At 36.2% G+C, this 18850-nt stretch overlaps 2 protein-coding genes across 2 annotated transcripts; one reads left to right on the plus strand and one right to left on the minus strand.

Moving 5' to 3' along the window:
* Nucleotides 1-15862: 15862 nt before the first annotated feature.
* Nucleotides 15863-16585, plus strand: LOC120192829. The gene has a single exon (XM_039195543.1). The coding sequence runs from the start codon at nt 15979-15981 to the stop codon at nt 16495-16497; it is 519 nt and encodes a 172-aa protein (XP_039051474.1). The 5' UTR covers nt 15863-15978; the 3' UTR covers nt 16498-16585.
* A 96-nt stretch (nt 16586-16681) lies between these two features.
* LOC120192828 (HVA22-like protein j) lies at nt 16682-18355 on the minus strand. The gene is made up of 6 exons (XM_039195542.1): nt 18266-18355; nt 18043-18141; nt 17584-17640; nt 17235-17298; nt 16954-17163; nt 16682-16856 (listed from the first exon to the last, which is right to left on the minus strand). Exons 1-6 carry the CDS (start codon nt 18295-18297, stop codon nt 16782-16784), a joined length of 537 nt encoding a protein of 178 aa, XP_039051473.1. The 5' UTR covers nt 18298-18355; the 3' UTR covers nt 16682-16781.
* Between the last annotated feature and the right edge of the window lie 495 nt (nt 18356-18850).

An 18850-nucleotide genomic window follows, 5' to 3' on the forward strand; every position in this document is an offset into this window, starting at 1 on the left:
CAGCAAATGAGACTAAACCTAATTATGAAAGAGGTTGTCAGAAAAGAAATTATCAAGTGGTTAGATGTTGGAATCATTTATCACATTTCAAACATCAATTGGGTGAATTCAGTTAATGCGTGTCAAAAAGGGTATCATCACCATTGTTTCAAATAAGAACAAATGAGTTAGTTTCTACTTGTACCACGAATATTGGCACATCTGTATGGACTATAAAAAGTTGAACAAAGCCACAAAGAATGATCATTTTCCATTTTCGTTCATTGACTAGATTTGGATAGACTTACTGGCAAAGTATTTTATTGCTTTCTTGATAGTTATAGTGGCTACAATCAGATAGTAATTTGCACTTGAAGACCAAGAGAAAACTACTTTTACATGCCCTTATGTACATTTGCTTTTCAGAGGATACCGTTTTATATGTGCAATGCTCAAACAACGTTTCGTCATTGTATGATGGCTATGTTTTCTAACATGGTTGAAGACTTCCTGAGATATTTATGGATGATTTTTCTGTATTTGGCCAAAGTTTTGACCAATTCCTTGACAACCTAACAACTATTATAAAACGTTATGAAGAAACCAATCTTGTGCTTACTTGGGAGAAATGTCACTTTATGGTGACTGAAGACATAGTGCTTGGGCATCGCATATTATATTGTGGCATTGAGGTGGACTAACCAAAAGTTGAAGTCATTAAAAAGTTACCACCTCCCACCAATATTAAGGCAATAAGAAGTTTTCTAGGCCACGCGAGTTTCTATCGAATATTTATCAAGAATTTCTCAAATATTATGACCACTCTGCTCATTGCTAGAGAAAGACAAAAAATTTGTCTTTGATGATGAAGCTCTTGCTACCTTTGAATGTATTAAGCTGAAATTGGTGAATGTTCCCATTGTTATTACACGTGATTGGAATTTTCCTTTTAAGTTAATGTGTAAAGCAATTGATCATGCTATTGGTGCAGTGTTGAATTAAAAAAACAACATATCTTCCATGCTATTCACTATGCCAGTAGAACCTTGAATGATGCGCATGTAAATTACACAACAAATGAGAATGAACTACCTGTTGTAGTTTTTTCTTTTTTGATAAATTTATATCTTATTTTGTGGGAACAAAAGTGATTGTGTATGCATATCATTCAACATTGAAACACTTGCTGGAAAAGAAATACACCAAACAAAGATTGATGCATGATAACTCCGTAAAAAGACTCAATTTCTAGTATTTTCACTTAAGTTATTACTCGTCTAAACAAAGTATGCACAATATTTTAGTTGCATTTAGGTTATATTTGCATGTGGTGGATAAGTTTTGCTTCGACAAGATTTATTTGGTTTAACTGATATTGCTGAGGAGAAAGGGTTTGTGTTGATTCTGTATGTGCAAGAAACTTACAGAGGAAGAACATTTCAGTCGCAACAACGTAATTTGAAAGGGTCAATGGAACAGAGAAGAACGCGAGGAGCAAGCCCTAAATATTATGACAGCCGCCATTCGCCTTTCCTTTTTTAGTCTGGACAAAATAATAACGGTTATTTAAGGAATCTCTAATCATGTGAAACCCTTGGAGATTCCTCTCTATAAATATTTAACCGTAGCCGCCAAAGAGGAAAGAGAAAGTTAGAAGAGCTTTACTGAAGGTGTGAGCGAGCAACTGCAGTGCTTTCCCACCATTTACCAACCGACCTTCCTTGGTACACTCCATAACCAGACTGTAGCAGAGCGGTGGTCAAGTCTTGAGAGAGGTTGATCACCAAGGCAGGCGCGGTGCTGACCAGAATTGTCACGATAGAGTCCCAGTTTTGGGAGTCATTATTCCTTTGTTCTTAAATTATTTATATGTTTGGGGTTATATTAAACGATGATACTTGGATGAATTTTTTATAGCACCATGATTGTCTTACTTGGTGTTAGTCTTTGTTTTGCCTAAATAATTATTTTCTACTTTATTAATGATGAATTATGATTTTGCTCATGATTGCTTTGTTCGTTGTTTGAATATTTTACCTTAACACTGTAAGAGCTTCGAGAGATTGTCTGAGGTCATGGTAAAACATGTCTTGGCAATGTAAGAGCATCGAGAGATCACCTTTTTCCTAGATAGTGATTCTTAGATTCAAGAGAATTAAGATAGATCTACGTGAGCAATGGAATGGATCCGAGATGGTGATGTTCTAACTTGTCTACCTTAGAGATAAGGAGCGGGTTTCAATCGACTAAAAGGGATAGACGCTAGAGTAGGATAGAAAACGACTATAGCTCACGCTGAGAGGTATTACTACAACAACAGTCTGACAAACCAAGGGTTGTAGTTAACGCTAAGTAGTATTGCCATAACAACCTTCTAAGAATACTTAGTAATCCTGTCGGGCAGCTTAAGCAAGTCATAATAATTCATTCTAGACTTAGAATAATTATTTTCAATGCAAAAGATTAGCATAAGTCTGAATATATGAGGCTGCTTGAATTATATTTAAATCAACACTTGTTTTTGTTTTGTTTTATTTTATAGTCTGTATATTTATTTTGTCTCAACCAAACTTTTATGCAAGCATACATTATAGTATTTTCTTGTTTTATTAATATTAGCTTTGTAGTTTGACAAGATAATAGGAATTAGCTTGTGACAACTAGTTATGGTTGTGGTGAAGGTTAAAATTTTAGACCAATCCCTGAGGAGATGATAACTCACTTACCCTATATTACTTGATTCGATTGTGTATACTTGCACATAATTGCTTACCTTAGAATATACATTTACAAGCGATCAAGTTTTTAGCACCGTTGTCAGGGATTGGCAACTGACGAAATTTTTATTCGCCATAACAAGTTTTCTTTGTCACCCTATATTTATCTAGTCTAACGTATTTTATTTCCCTTTGTATGGTTTTATTATTGCATGACCATGAGATCTATTGGTAAACCATTGGAACCATTCGACCCTGAAGTTGAACAATTATTCAGACAGAGGCGACGTGACGAACGAACCAGAGAATATTTAAACCAACTACAATTACAAGACAACAACATGGGAGATCACGACTATCCCAATATAGCAATTAATCTTCAAGTTGCAAGACCAAGAGCAATACGAGATCATTTGAACCCAATTCTTGATTATCTCAATCCAGGCATCGTGGCACCTGAAATACAAGAAACTCATTTTGAGCTTAAACCGATGATGTTTAATATGCTAAATTCTATTGGCTTAGTGGAGTTTCTTGAAGTATGCGACTCGTTTCGATAACAATGAGTGCATGAAGATGTGCTTAAACTAAAACTTTTCCCTTATTCCCTATGCGATAGAGCGAGAGCTTGGCTTAGTGGAGTTTCTTCAGGCTCAATGGAGTCATGGGCAGATTTATGTAAGAGTTTCCTACTTCGATATAATCCGTCCAATATGAATACACAGCTTCGCAATGACATTGCAAGTTTTCACCAAGGGGATGATGAATCAATGTACGAATATTGGGATAGGTATAAAAGTCTACTTCATAAATGTTTCAACCATGGGTTTCATGACTGGACTCAAGTAGTGATGTTTTACAACAGAATTAATGCACCCACTCGAATGATGTTAGATGCCTCAGCAAACGACACCTTACTTGACAAATCACCTGAGAAAGCCTTTGATATCCTCGACGGGATAGAAATTAATGATTATCAATTCCCAAATACAAGATTGGGAACCGACAGAAAAACATCTAGAACATATGAATTAGAGGGTAAGGATTCAGTAGCTGCTCAACTTTCTACCATAACTAATATGTTGAAAATTTTACAATGTCCTAATGAGGTAAGAGAAGTCAAGGTGACCAATAACGCATGCATATTTTATCACGACAACCATCATGAGAGTGAATATTTGAAAAACCATGAGTCCACCAATTTTGTGGGCAATTACAACTGAAGCAATAATAACCCCTATTCAAACACGTACAATCCTAGTTAGAGATAACATCTGAACTTTTCATAGAGTAATCAAGGGAAAAATAACAATCAAGTAGCAAATTACATGCCACAGCTTAATAATTCAGACCATCAATATTTTCAGAATCATCATCATCAGCTGCCCTGGCAAAACAATAAAGGTATTGCTTCTTCCTCAAATTTTAATTCCAATACTAACTCCTTGGAGTTATCATTGCAGGAATTTATGACCTCGACAAAATATTTCATGGCCTTAACAAAGACCTTGATGCACGAGCATTCTGCAACAATTAAAAACCAAGGAAATTTGTTACATATCCAAGCTACACTTTTGTAAAGCGATAGTTCATCTTTAAGAGCATTGGAGAATCAAGTGGGCCAAATTGCTACGGAATTACATTATCACCCGCAAAGAAGTCTCCCTAGTGATATTGAAATCACTAAGCATCATGGAAAGGAGCAATGCAGTGTACTTACACTAAGGAGTGGAACATAAGTCAACTAAAATGACAAGTTTGGGGGAGAACACCTAAACAGTCATCGCCATGGCAGAACACAACCAAATAATCAAGCTGAAAATGAGGAACAGGATGAACCGCCTGAAGAGAAGGAAAAGGATAAAGGCTCAGAAAAAATCGTCCAGATAATGAGAAATTTATGGTCAAGGCCAGAGATTCCTCAGCACCAACAGCAGATAATGACCTCCACCATCAGTCCTTCAACGATTGGAAAAATATAACGATGACATCCAGTTCAAGAAATTTGTTGATGTTCTGAACCAGTTGTGTATCAATGTGCCCTTACTTGAAGCCATCGAGCAAATACCTTCCTATGCAAAGTTTCTTAAAGACATCGTTACAAAAAATAGGAAGGTAGAACATATTGCCACGGTAACAGAAATTTGTTCTGCAGTAAGCAAACTCCCACCAAAACAAAAAAACCATGGCAGTTTTATAATACAATGCTCAATTGGTAATAACTTCGTAGGATGAGCTCTTGCTGACTTGGGATCAAGTGTAAACTTGATACCAAAGTCCAAATTTATGAAACTAGAAGGGTATTACGCTTGTCCAACCACTATATCCTACAGCTGGCTGATCGATCTTATGCGCGGCCCGAGGGCAGAATAGAATACATCATAGTAAAGGTGGACAAATTCATATTTCCAGTTGATTTCCTCATCTTGGACTACGAAGCCGATGAAAATGCACATATCATCATTGGATGACCATTTTTAGCCACTGAAAGAATCCTAATAGATTACGAAAGGGGAGAGTTCACAATGCGAGTAGGAGAGCAAAATGACACCATCAATGTATTCAACTCTATGAAATATGTGGATGACTCAGAGGAATGCCAATGCATTAGAAATGTAGATTCAATAGAAGAAGAGGAAAAGATCCTTGGCCACGATGGATCTCTAAAGCTAGACGAATACAACGCTTTGTGCCATGACCATATAACTGAGATGCACGAATAAGAAAACTTTAGCCCAGGTGAATTATTTTCAGAAGATGATTCTAAGAATTATGGCCCTGACAACAGAAATATGAATAAGGTGCACAATGGGTTCCCTGAAAGTGACACAAAGACAGAATATGAAGGAAAGACAAATGAACAATCAAGGCTCCTTCATAATAGATCAGGTACGAAATTTGAACCCTTAGATTTTGATGAAGTTAATTCTTAAGAATCATCTTTACAATATGCATCCAATTTGGAACTTAAAACCTTGCTATCACATTTGAAGTATGCATACCTAAGAAGTAATGAAACTTTACCAGTGATAATCTCTGACAATCTAACATCTGAACAGTTTGTTGAATATTTTGTCACAACACAAAAAGGCCCAAAGATGGACAATGGAAGACTTGAAGGGTTAGCCCTACCATATGCATGTACAAGATCAATTTAGAAGATATCCATAGTACTTCGGTTCCCAAAGAATGCTCAACCCAATCATGAATAAGGTAGTCATGAAGGAAATTATAAAATGGTTGGATGCGGGAGTGATTTATCCTATATCCGATAGTTCATGGGTCAGCCCGGTGCGGTGTGTGCCAAAGAAGGGTGGTGTGACCGTGGTTAAAAGGGAATATGACGAGCTCCTCAGTACTAGAACAGTCACGGGCTGGCACATATGTATGGATTATAGGAAGCTTAATAAAGAAACAAATAAAGACCATTTTCCCTTACCTTTTATCGACCAAATGCTTGATAGGTTAGCGGGAAAAGCATTTTATTGCTTCGTCGATGGCTACTCGGGATATAATCAAATATCCATAGTACCATAGGATCAAGAGAAAACTACTTTCACATGCCCATACGGTACCTATGCATTTAGACGAACGTCATTTGGGTCATGTAACACTCCAGTTACCTTCTAAAGATGCATGATGACAATCTTTTCAATATGGTGGAAGAGTGTATGGAAATATTTATGGATGATTCTTCGTCTTAGGTGACGATTTCAATCGATGCCTTGGTAATTTATCCAATGTACTGAAATGATGTGAAGAAGCCAACCTAGTACTAACTTGGAAGAAACGCCATTTTATGGTAATTGGGGGAATAGTGTTGGGTCACAAAATTTCATGTCAAAGCATTGAAGTCGATGAAGTCGATAAAGCCAAGGTGGAAGTAATCGCAAACCTTCCCCACCACCAACGTAAGAGGTGTACGCAGTTTCCTTGGTCACACATGCTTCTACAGGAGGTTCATAAAAGATTTTTCTCAAATCTCTAAACCCTTGTGTCTTTTACTTCAACAAAATCATCCATTTGAATTTACTAATGATTGTTTGAATGCCTTTACAGATTTGAAGAAAAAAACTTTCGACTGTACCAATCGTTGTCCCACATGACTGAAACAAACCTTTTGAGCTCATGTGCTATGCTAGTGATTATGCAGTCGGAGCAGTGATAGGGCAATGAAAAAGTAAGATCTTTCATGTTATCTACTTTGCGATCTGTACTCTTATTGATACACAAGTGAACTATACCACCACTGAAAAAGAGCTCTTAGTGGTAGTATTTGCATTCGATAAGTTTAGGCAATATCTAATAGGCACAAAGGTAATTGTGCATACAGATCATTATGCCATTAAATATTTGATCAATAAAAAAGATACAAAGCCTAGGCTAATTTGATGGATATTAATGCTATAAGAGTTTGATTTAGAGATCAATGATAGAAAGGGTATAGAAAATCAAGTGGCATACCATTGTCTAGATTAGATAACAAATCTGATTGTCAAGACATAACAGAAATTCAAGAAGATTTCCCAGATGAGAAAATATTATTTGTCACGGCTGTGTGTGGTATGCTGACATAGTTAACTTTATTGTTAGTGGTATTGCTCCTCCTGATTTATCTAGCAAGGGTCGAAAAAAGTTTCGACGTGATGTACGATACTATTACTGGGATGAACCATTTCTATTCAAGCAATATGGAGACCAAATAATCCGAAGATGCGTTCCAGAAGAAGATCACAAAGAAATTATACTTTAATGTCACTCGTCACCGTATGGATGACACTTTGGTGGAATGAGAACAACAACGAAAGTACTTCGGTCCAGATTCTATTGGAGAACCTTGTTCAAAGATACGCATGAATTCTATAAGTCATGTGATAGATGCCAACGAACAGGGAACATATCAAAACAATATGAGATGCCATGGAAAAATATTCTGGAGGTTGAACGTTTCGATGTATGGGGAATAGACTTCATGGGACCCTTTCTCATATCCTTTGGAGATTTGTACATCCTCTTGGCAGTGGATTATATATCCAAGTGGTTGAAGCCATTGCAACACCTAAAATTGATTCTAAGATGGTACTAAACTTTTTTCACAAAAATATATTCACATGTTTTGGAACACCACGAGCCATCATTAGTGATGAAGGTACTCATTTTGATAACAAATTGATTGCCAATGCATTGAAACGACATGGAGTGCGACATAGGATCGTTATGGCATACCACCCTCAAACTAATGAACAAGCCGAAGTGTCTAACTGAGAAATCAAACAGATCCATGAGAAGGTGGTAAACCCAAGTCGAAAGAACTAGTCACCAAAGCTATATGAAGCACTATGAGCTTATCGTACAATATTCAAGACACCACTGGAATGTCCCCGTTCAAACTGGTCTACGAAAAAAATGCCATCTGCCTGTGGAACTTGAACATAAAGCCTACTGGGCCATCAAAAAGTTAAACAATGATTCTCAGCTTGCTGGAGAAAGAAGACTATTGGAACTGAACGAGATGGATGAATTCAGAGCACACGCATACGAAAATGCTCGTCTATACAAAGAGAAAACAAAACGATGGCATGATAGAAAAATATTGTCTAGTTAATTTTATTCTGGAAAACAAGTATTGCTCTACAATCCACGTCTTAAGTTATTCCCAGGCAAGCTAAAGTCATGATGGTCAGGACCATTCATCGTACATCAAGTTCATAACAATGGGGCAATAGAAATCAAGAACCGAGACGATGGTTCCATTTCTAGGTGAACGGGCAGAGGCTAAAGGAATACAAAGGAGCCCCATTCATGCACGACAAATTGGCATCAACGGTACATGATGCCCAAGAGTTTGCCTTACTTACTTGAACAAAAAAATTCGTTGCCTAGGCAACGGAAATCTGAATTTTGTACATAAATAAATTAAGTTATTTTATACACACATTATCCGTTTTGCTTTATTTTATATCTTTTTATTTATTGCATGCATGCAACGTACACATGGCAGCATGGGGAGATAATTCACGCATGAAATGAGAGAAAACCCTAGGGCAAGAAGTTTGGGTGACAAAATTAAATAGGGAAAGTAATCTTTTCCCCAACTTTACGTCCAATCAAGGATATTGCATTTAATGCAAAAATCTTTTCCCCTCTTGTTTTGATTGTATTACCCTTAAGCAACCATCCATAAACCGTCTAGAAAAAAAACCACCCTCAACTCCATCTTCTTCATCGTGCTTCACTCTCTCTCTATACAGCAAGAAAATAATTTTTCTTTCTTTCAACAAAATTTCCCCATCACTGCCGCTACTTCACTGCACCAAACAAGTATCATGGCTAGATCGAAGAAAAACCCAGCCCCAACAATGAGCTTTGAGTGTTTCCAAACAGCCGAAGCTGAGGCATACTTTAAAAACCTCCAAAAATGACAAGTGTATTTGGAATACGGGTTCGTCTTTCCATCAGAGAATAAAGAGCCATTTGGACTGGAGGTCATGGACATGATTCAGAAGCACAACTGGGAGAAGTTTGCTCGCCACCCAAAGTCGTAACACCAACAATGGTCAGAAAATTCTACACCCATCTCGAAGGCTCATCCAACCACATGGTGTATGTCTGAGGGAAACTCCTACGATTTTCCCCTTCGTCACTCAATACATATTTCAAGTTGGGGAAAGTGAAAGAGAATCATAAGAAATTTGTGGCTGAAGCAGACCTAGAAACCTATGACGGCGTACTTGAAGATCTTTGTTTCGGGTGGGCCAAGTTCAAAGGGAATGTTTGCCCTTAAACCGATCGTTAAGTTGTGGAACCATTTTCTCAAGGACAAGTTTATGCTAACATCTCATAACACAATAGTGTTCGTAAAAAGACTGATGTTGTTACACTCGATAATATACAGGAGAAAGATTGATGTTGGAGAACTCATTTTCGAGCAAATCCATGAGTGTGCCAAAAGAAACTGGGGTAATCTATTATTTCCTAACTTGATAATTGCTCTGTGTAAAAAAAAAGAAGGTCCCCGAGAAGCCCTTTGAGGATTTCATTAAATCCAAGAGGGTATCACCAAAAAAGAAAGTACCCGAGTTGATGAGTTTCGATGACAACGCCTCTCATGAAGGTTTGGAGAGGGGAACAAAATCTATTTCTGTGGCCAGAATGGAAGCAGTGGTCACGTACACACGAGAAACACGTGAGAAGATCGAGCGCCTTGAAAATCACATGGAGATCTTCTTCGAGTACGTCAAGGCAAGGGATGCATAACTCAACGCCATTTTCAAGAAGTTACTCTTGATCACAACCAACAATCTGTAGCCTATTCCCAACGTCATTCTGAAACACACTGCTGGCTATAGCACATTCCACACCTCGACATCGAATGTCCCCCCATAAGTACCCACAGACGTGCCATCACTGGCTATCCATGTCTCGCCTGTACCAGAGGAATGCCATGGCGACACAGTCGAGTTCCTCAGCTCCTCGTCCTTCTCAACCTCCGAGAGCACTCAAGAGACTCCACCTAACTTATTCTCTGATGAAGATTTCACTCCCGCCATGAAGCAACCCGAGCAAGGTCCCATACAGTCCCATGTCCGTCAAGCAATGCCAGTTCCTGAACCAGCTCAAAGTCCAGCTCCAGTTCCTACACAACCGACTCCCATTGCAGAGTAACTAACTCCAGCACGAGCCTTAAACAGTAAGAGACACATTAAGCGAATGGTAGGTCATATCCTTCAGCCGTCACCGTCGATGATAGCAGTAGTATACTCAGGATCAGAGAGTCCCCCTCCTCCCAAACGACGTCGAACGAGGGCGTCCAATCAAGCCACACCACCACAGTAAGTTTACATTTTAGTTTTTTTATTTTCGCATTTGCATATAGATTCATATAGTTTAAGTTCTCATGCATTGAGGATAATGCATCCCTCAAGTTTGGGGGAGGTATTGTGCCATATTTTCCATACTTTGTTAAAAAGTAATGGATGATATTTAGTTGAAAATTTTGGTTGTCGTGACATAAGCATATTAGGTTTATTGTTTGGAATAGATTAGGGATGCCCAATGATGAATGCATAATTTGATTGCCTAGGCAAGAATTATTGTTAAGATTGTCTAAAGAAGAGAACCAACCATAGGCCTGATTCTTTGAAATGTACAAACACGATTGTAGTCTGTCATTGCTTAAGGTAATTAGTAAAATTTTTAGGAAATAACTTTTTGCTTGCCGAGACATTGAAAATATTTTAAGGTTATGATGGAACTCCCTAGTCTTAAATTATTTATATGTTTGGGGTTATATTAAACGATGATACTTGGATGAATTTTTTATAGCACCATGATTGTCTTACTTGGTGTTAGTCTTTGTTTTGCCTAAACAATTATTTTCTACTTTATTAATGATGAATTATGATTTTTCTCATGACTGATTTGTTCGTTGTTTGAATATTTTACCTTAACACTGTAAAAGCTTCGAGAGATTGCCTGAGGTCGTGGTAAAACATGTCTTGGCAATGTAAGAGCATCGAGAGATCGCCTTTTGCCTAGATATTGATTCTTAGATTCGAGGGAATTAAGATAGATCTACGTGAGCAATGGAATGGATCCGAGATGGTGATGTTCTAACTTGTCTACCTTATAGATAAGGAGTGGGTTTCAATCGACTAAAAGGGATATGCTAGAGTAGGATAGACAACGACTATAGTTTACGCTGAGAGGTATTACTACAACAACAGCCTGACAAACTAAGGGTTGTAGTTAATGCTGAGTAGTATTGCCATAGAAACCGTCTAAGAATACTTAGTAATCCTGTCGGGTAGCTTAAGCAAGTCATAATAATTCATTCTAGACTTAGAATAATTGTTGTCAATGCAAAATATTAGCATAAGTGTTCTGTGGTAAGTCTGAATATGCGAGGTTGTTTGAATTATGTTTAAATCAACAGATGTTTTTGTTTTGTTTTGTTTTATAGTCTGGATATTTATTTTGTCTCGACCAATATTTTTTGTAATCATACATTATAGTATTTTTCTTGTTTTATTAATATTAGCTTTGTAGTTTGACAAGATAGTAGGAATTAGCTTGTGACAACTAGTTGTGGTAAAGGTTAAAATTTTAGACCAATCCCTGAGGAGATGATAACTCACTTACCATATATTACTTGATTCGATTGTGTATACTTGCACATAATTTCTTGCCTTAGCATATACATTTACAAGCGATCAATGCGATAGGTGTTGCTTCTACAAGAGTTTGGCATTTAGATTAAAGATAAAAAGGCTCCGAAAATCAAGTGACTGACCACTTGTCTTGTTTAGAATTTAGAAGTGAAGTTAGAAGTAAATTGTTGATTACTAACAATTTTCCAGATGAAAGACTTCTTACTGTCAAAACTTTGCTTTGGTATGTAGACATTCTAAATTACTTGGTGAATAGATTACTGCCACCAGACCTAGATCACCAAGGGAGGAATAAATTTTTTAGAGATGTGAAGTTCTATCACCCATATGAGCATTATTTGTTCAAACAATACAATGATCAAATTGTGAATGATGCATTCTAGATAGCGAAACAAATAGCATCCTACACCAATGTCACAATACGCCCTATGGTGGTCACTTTTGAGGGATGTGCACTGCTGCCAAAGTCTTTTAATGTGGTTTGTTTTGGACAAATCTGTTTAAAGATGCTAATGAATTTGTCAAGAATTGTGATCTCTGTTAGCGTACTGGCATCATTTCTCACCATAACGAAATGCCAACATAACCAATATTGGAAATTGAGTTGTTTGACGTTTGGGTATTAAACTTCATGGGACCCTACCCATCATAATTTGATAATGTCTATATTCTTGTTGCTGTGAACTATGTCTCAAAATGGGTTGAAGTTGTAACATTATCTACTAATGATGCTAAGTCAGTCTTAAGTTTATTCACAAGAAATTTTTTACTCGCTTTGGAACATCGAGAGCTTTTATTAGTGACGAGAGATCCCGTTTTAAATGTAATAAAATTGCTAATGTTTTGTTGTGGTATGGAGTGAAGCATCCTATTTCTACAACATACTATCCTTAGTCTAACGGATAAGACGAGGTCTCAAACCATGAAATCAAGCAAATTTTAAAGAAGGTTGTAACCCATCTATGAAGGATTAGTCTTTACGATTAGACGAAGAAATATGAGCATAACGTACAACATACAAAACCCCACTGGTTATGTCTCCATTCCATTTAGTCTATAGGAAAGCATATCATTTGCCAGTGGAGTTAGAGAACAAGGCAATTTGAGGACTTAAGAAATTGAATTTTAACCTTGATGCTGTGGGACAAAACAAATTGTTTGAATTGAATAAGTTAGAAGAACTTTGTAACAATTCCTATGAGAATGTGAAGATTTACAAAGACAAATGCAAGAGAATGACATGACAAGCACATAATGCTACGACAATTCCATGCTGGATAACAAGTATTGTTGTTCAATTCGAGATAGAAGCTATTCCCAGGAAAGTTGAAATCTAGGTGGTCTATACCTTTTAAAGTATCTGAAACATTTTCTCATTGTGCAATATTAATCAAGAATTTGAAAAATGGAAGCATGTTCAAAGTTAATGGCCAACGTTTGAAGCATTATTGCGGCGAACTACCTCACAGCGTTGCTTCCATTTCGCTAAGCGAAATTTCTTTATCGTATTCTCTTTATTGCTATTAATAAGTCAATTTTTACATTAGATAAGTTTTTACTTTTTATTTTTTCTTTATTTCATTTTACGTGTTTTTTTAAGTAGTGTTCTTACATCGATCATCACACCATCAGTCCCCATATGCTACAGTCCCCATATGTTGCAGTCCCCATATGCTACCTTTACTTCACAACATCAGCTGGAGTTACAAACAATCTTTACTACCCAACATCTTCTTGCATTTCATACTGTCATTATTGTAGTGTTAGTAGTACATCCTCAAAGCTATTGCTACACAACATCTTCAACAACATTAGGGGAGTATTGTTGTCTCTTCTCCCATATTTTACATGCATTGAGGGAAATGCAAATCTCATGTTTGGGGGCGTGTTGTTTGTTTATGTTTCTCATTCTTATGTGTGTTTTTCATGTTCATGTTTGTGTTGTTCATTCAAGGTTTTCCATGACATCTAGCTTGCCATGACATTTACATAAGTAAACAAATTTTGAGACTTGCATTTACATGTAATGAGATAATTATTGATAGCAATCTAATGCCGAGAACCTTAGAATTTATAGATAACTTGAGATTTTGTTAACGATTCTTGTGATGCTATAATTATTTACCGAATTTCGTGCTTAGTTTACCTTTGGTATTTTAGAGAATATTTAATTATCTTTTATTTTTTATCCAAAAAAAAATTCTATGTTCTGTGTGAATTACTAGAGGTGTCGAACTGGCTCTAACCGAATAAATTGTTCACAACAATCTTTTAGCTCTAGGATACTATGCTGCTAAGGCAAGTCTGGTACACTTAGTGAATACTAAGTAGGAAAATAGTCTTGAATATCATGGGTGAATGAAAGTCTTCACGGGATGACTATACCTAAAAGGCTAGGAGGTCCGTTGATGACATATCTTACTACTCAAGTACTAATAGGTAGTTGTGATTAGTTGAAGCTCTAATTAAGCTAAATAGTAATTGTTGTGATATTTTTTCTTTATTAATTAATTTGATAATTATGATATTCTCTACAAATACCCATGGTGGTGAATTATCACGATTACAAGCACACACATGCATAAGAATTATAAGTTGATTTGAGTTGATTTCTTGTTGTCTTGAGATTTAAAGGTGATTTGCATAAAATTGTTAAGGTTCTGAGGTGACAGGTGAAAACCAAGTGTAAGAGTGATGCTATTTAAATGTTGGGGGGCAAGTAGTTGTCATACGTTGCTTGAGGAAAATCAAACACTTAGGTCTAAGGGTGTTATAACTCTCCAAAAGAGTTATTATTTAGAACTTTTTTTACTTTGGTTAAGTTTTTTCTTTAGCACTTTTTATCATATTTAGATTTATTTTAACATATTTTACATCAATAGCATATTGGGTGTGAATTGAAGGTACTTGGGCTGATTTTGATGTTTTTGTTGCAAATTGATATACTAATGTTTTGACATTGTTGATGTTGTAGTCGTTATTGTGCCTGATGCGGGACTGGATTGCCAAGGCGATTCTACAACAACTGCTGAGTCAGAAGGCACCTAAATATGGATTAGATTTAGGGTTTTCAAAATTAGGGCATTTTAAAAGATTTTCAAAACTTTTTTGAGTTTTTTAAAAATATAATTTTAAGTTTTTTTATTTTAAATGAAATTTTTAAAATTACTTGAATGTGATATGTGTCTTTTAACGACATAATTTAACGGTCGTTACGGTCGAACACCTAAATAATAAAGTTTGTAATGTTAGATACCCGGATGAATCGAAAAAAAATAGGGCACCTATTTAGGAATAATGGTATAGTTTGTACACTTTTTTTCTAATTAACCCTTTTTCTTTTGCTAAAAAGGAGTTGGCTAAATTTAGGTTCAAGACCCTAAATTGGCCTCAAGCTTACAAAACAATCCTCGTTCTTTAAAATTATGCAACTTGATCCCCAAAACATGTTAATTAATATTTATAATTTAAGTTCAAGTTATCTAGCTTGTGACGACATTTAGATAAAAAAAATAATTGTCGAGACTTTGCATTTACTTATGATGAAATAATTATTGACGGTAATCTAATACCGAAAACCTTAAAATTTAGAGATAACTTGAAATTATCTTAATGATTATCTTGTATATTTGGTTTGTTTGATGAGAGGTGGTGGGGTTGGGAATCTCTTTCTACGTGGTTCCCTTAATTTGACTTTAGTTGCAAAATGTTGGCTGATGCATTATTACAATATTTATTGTTAGTTGATATGAAACCATATAATTCATCCATATTCATTGACTTTATCCATCTATTCATGTACCTATTTGATTTTCTTTCTAAAAAACCCAGTCATATATAAAAGAAATAACGGTGCATATTAATATATACCTACTAATAAACGAACAATGTACCAAAAATATGGAAAAGAAAGAAAAAAAACCAAAATCAAACATGCACATGAATAAAATACACCACGAGTCACGAGATTGAATAAAATTGCACTTCACTCCAGTTTCGTCACCAATAGTCAGCCGCCGCTGAAAGCTTTACATAAAAGTTTAAAAACTAAAACAACTTTCGATATTTGTCTAAAAGCCTCTCCCAGTCTCTTTTCCTTTGTATTTTTGACTATGGACGACGGTTTGCGGCAGTTGCCGCTATATACTCTCCGCCGCCACAACTCTATCTCAACCCCCGTCCAAGTCCCGGCGAAGCTAACTCTATGGACTCCAAAGCCTCTCCAAATTGCCACCAGCCTTCCATACGGCTGCGCCGCCCCATCGCCTCTTGACCTCGAACTCATCTCCCTCAAAGCCTCCTCTGCTTCCTACACTTCACTCAAAGACATCCTCCCTTCCCCTGTCGTCGCTATCAACTCCCCCACCGCCGCAGGATCCGCCGCAAATTCCGGGTACGAAATCTTGATCCGCAACCGTTTAGTAAAACAGGCCGCTTGGGCTTACCTTCAGCCCATGTCAGCCACCCCTGACTCCTCCGGTAATCACCTTTTCCGTCAGCTTTGGCTCCGGTTTTCATCTCAGAATCCCATCTCTTCCTGCCTCCGGTTCTTCAACCACAAACTCGTCCCTTGTCTGACCCGACTCGTTGATCGGATCTTCGGATCCATTGGAATCATCTTCAACAGATAACAGATAAAGGTTGCGTTTTCATACGCAGAAACAAGGAACACAATATTCAATCAACCATATAAACCGTACGAATTACGAAAATATATGTATATAAATATAATTTATGTTACAAAAAAAAAAATAAACTGACTGAATTGAATTTCAGACTGGGTTTTCAACAATTAATTCTGGGTTTCTTATCTTTTTTTTTTCTTTCTTTTTTGGTTTTCATTGTACAAGTTTTCTTTTTTTTTATTATTATTATTAGAAATTGTTAATTGTGTGGTTTATACGCCGGCCGTCAATCAGGTTTGAACCGGACGAGATCTCATACGAGGCGAATCACGGTGACCATTTGGCGTTGATGGATCATCAGATTTCTGCAGAAAAAAGGTATGACCAAACGACTTGAATTGTAAATGTTTCAAATTATGTTCATGCAAAATGAATCAGCAAATACATTTTCTGAAGAAGTACCTGATTGGCTTGTTTAAACTTTAAAGATTGGTTTGCCATGTATTGAAGCATTTCAAAGAATTTTCCCTGCCCCATTACTGCGAAATGTTGGCAATATTTAAAAATAAAGTCCCATATTCTAGCTTTGATCTCTTGAATCTTTCTATCCACTTCTGTTTCGTGTCTTGCCATGAATGGCCGAAGCAAGGTATCATACACGTAACCAGTTCCCTGCATTATCCAAATTCAAAACATTACGAGTTCAACATTTGCAGCAAACCTAAATTTTATTCCACTTTTACCTTCGTTTTAGGGTACCACAGGTACACTAACATTCCAACCTTCATCTCGCCATACATTGGCAACCTTCAGTATGGTTAAAAATCTAATGTTAGTATCATGAACAATTAGATTCTACTTGGCAATTATGCAAGTTGCACTAGTTTTGGGTGGACTCTTGGGTGGTTATAGGTTCGGACTCTTTTCGGCTTGGATCGTCTTGGGTTCAGTTTATTTAGGATTTGGATTGTTCATTTTTTATGGTAAAATTGAATGGAGTTGAGTTTGAGCTCGAATCGATAAGACCGATTTTTGAACTGAAATCAAAATTGAGATGTTAAGCAATGGAGGTTGAAAGATGTTTCTGTATACCATGAAATGAATACTTCCCCTGTCCATTCAAAAACTATCAGAAACGCCATAAGGATCCTGCGAAAATGCATTGCATACATAACTATTGAGTTTAACATAAAAAGCTAAACAAATTATGCAAATGCTATAACGGAAGGTTGTTTGAGCATCTGAAGTGTGATTTCTGCAATAAGTTAAGAAAAGTTTACTATATTCCAATTCATTGTAATGGTGAATTTATTCGTTGAGTGGTAGAAGAAAATATTATTTCTAGAGGATTCGGGTTCAAATACTTTCTTATATAAGGTGTGTCATCAATAATTTAAGAAAAATTCTAAACAGATATCGCTCGATTAATGATGCATTAAAATTGTAATTTTAGAATAAACTAATCCATAAATCAAGTTGGTGTCCATTCATCATTCTTAACGTCGTAAGCATGGCCTTTGCCCCTTCATAAATAAATAAAAAGACAGATACCAATATTGGCACCAAAATCTGAGTTCACCGATCCCAACTTTGTTCTTCTCCACCGTTTTAAAGCACTCAAATGCTGGATACGCATATCCAAGAACCAACCTGCAAACACAAAATCATCGGAAAACAGGTACTAACAAAACCCAGATAATCAAAATTACCCATTCTTTAATTATAATTTAACAAGCAAACAACACTAATGCAGGAGCATTGGCATATTACTTACACCAAAATTCTGTTAATGAAGTCACCCAACATTGTTTATTAATTTAATATTTAATTTCCGTATCTCCAGTTCTAATTTTCCTGAAAAATAATAAAAGAAAAATCAATTTATGTTTATTAATTCATTCAGTCAATGAATTCGGGGAAAGGAAAAAGAGAAGGCATAATTGCAAACCTGTTTGGAGAACTATAAAGCAAAAGGCTAAATGAATTAATGGAAGTTACTTGATTTATGGCATCAAAACAGGATCCTTTTTAAGAACCTGCAGAAAAAGGAAGGCGGGAAAGAAGAAATGAATCGAAAAACGAGAAACAGAAATAGTAACTAAAACAGAAATCAAGGAAAGAAAAGTTTGTTAAAAAATACGTTTGAAGAAACTAAGGTGTATTTTGGTTGTTAGAATGTATGAGGGAATTGGAATATGTGAGGAATTGAAATATGTGAAGGAATTGGAATATGTCAGGAATTAGAGTTCAATTCCATATTTTGTTTGGTTGGCTAAAAATGAAATTGGAATCCAATTTCATATTTTGTTTGGTTCGCAGACATTTTAGATGAATTTGATTTCAATAATGTTAAATGACA

Source organism: Hibiscus syriacus, unplaced genomic scaffold (genome assembly GCF_006381635.1).
Source record: "Hibiscus syriacus cultivar Baekdansim isolate YM2019G1 unplaced genomic scaffold, ASM638163v2 tig00116982_pilon, whole genome shotgun sequence".
In the NCBI taxonomy this organism is placed as follows: Eukaryota; Viridiplantae; Streptophyta; class Magnoliopsida; order Malvales; family Malvaceae; genus Hibiscus; species Hibiscus syriacus.

Excerpts from the sequence above, each read along its gene's own strand:
- LOC120192829 (XM_039195543.1), top strand. The coding sequence starts at position 15,979 with ATGGACGACGGTTTGCGGCAGTTGCCGCTATATACTCTCCGCCGCCAC.
- LOC120192828 (XM_039195542.1), bottom strand. The coding sequence starts at position 18,297 with ATGTTGGGTGACTTCATTAACAGAATTTTGGT. Across the intron at positions 18,142-18,265 it reads TTCATTAACAGAATTTTGGT|GTTGGTTCTTGGATATGCGT; the intron begins GTAAGTAATATG and ends TTGTGTTTGCAG. Across the intron at positions 17,299-17,583 it reads GGGGAAGTATTCATTTCATG|GTTGCCAATGTATGGCGAGA; the intron begins GTATACAGAAAC and ends ACCATACTGAAG.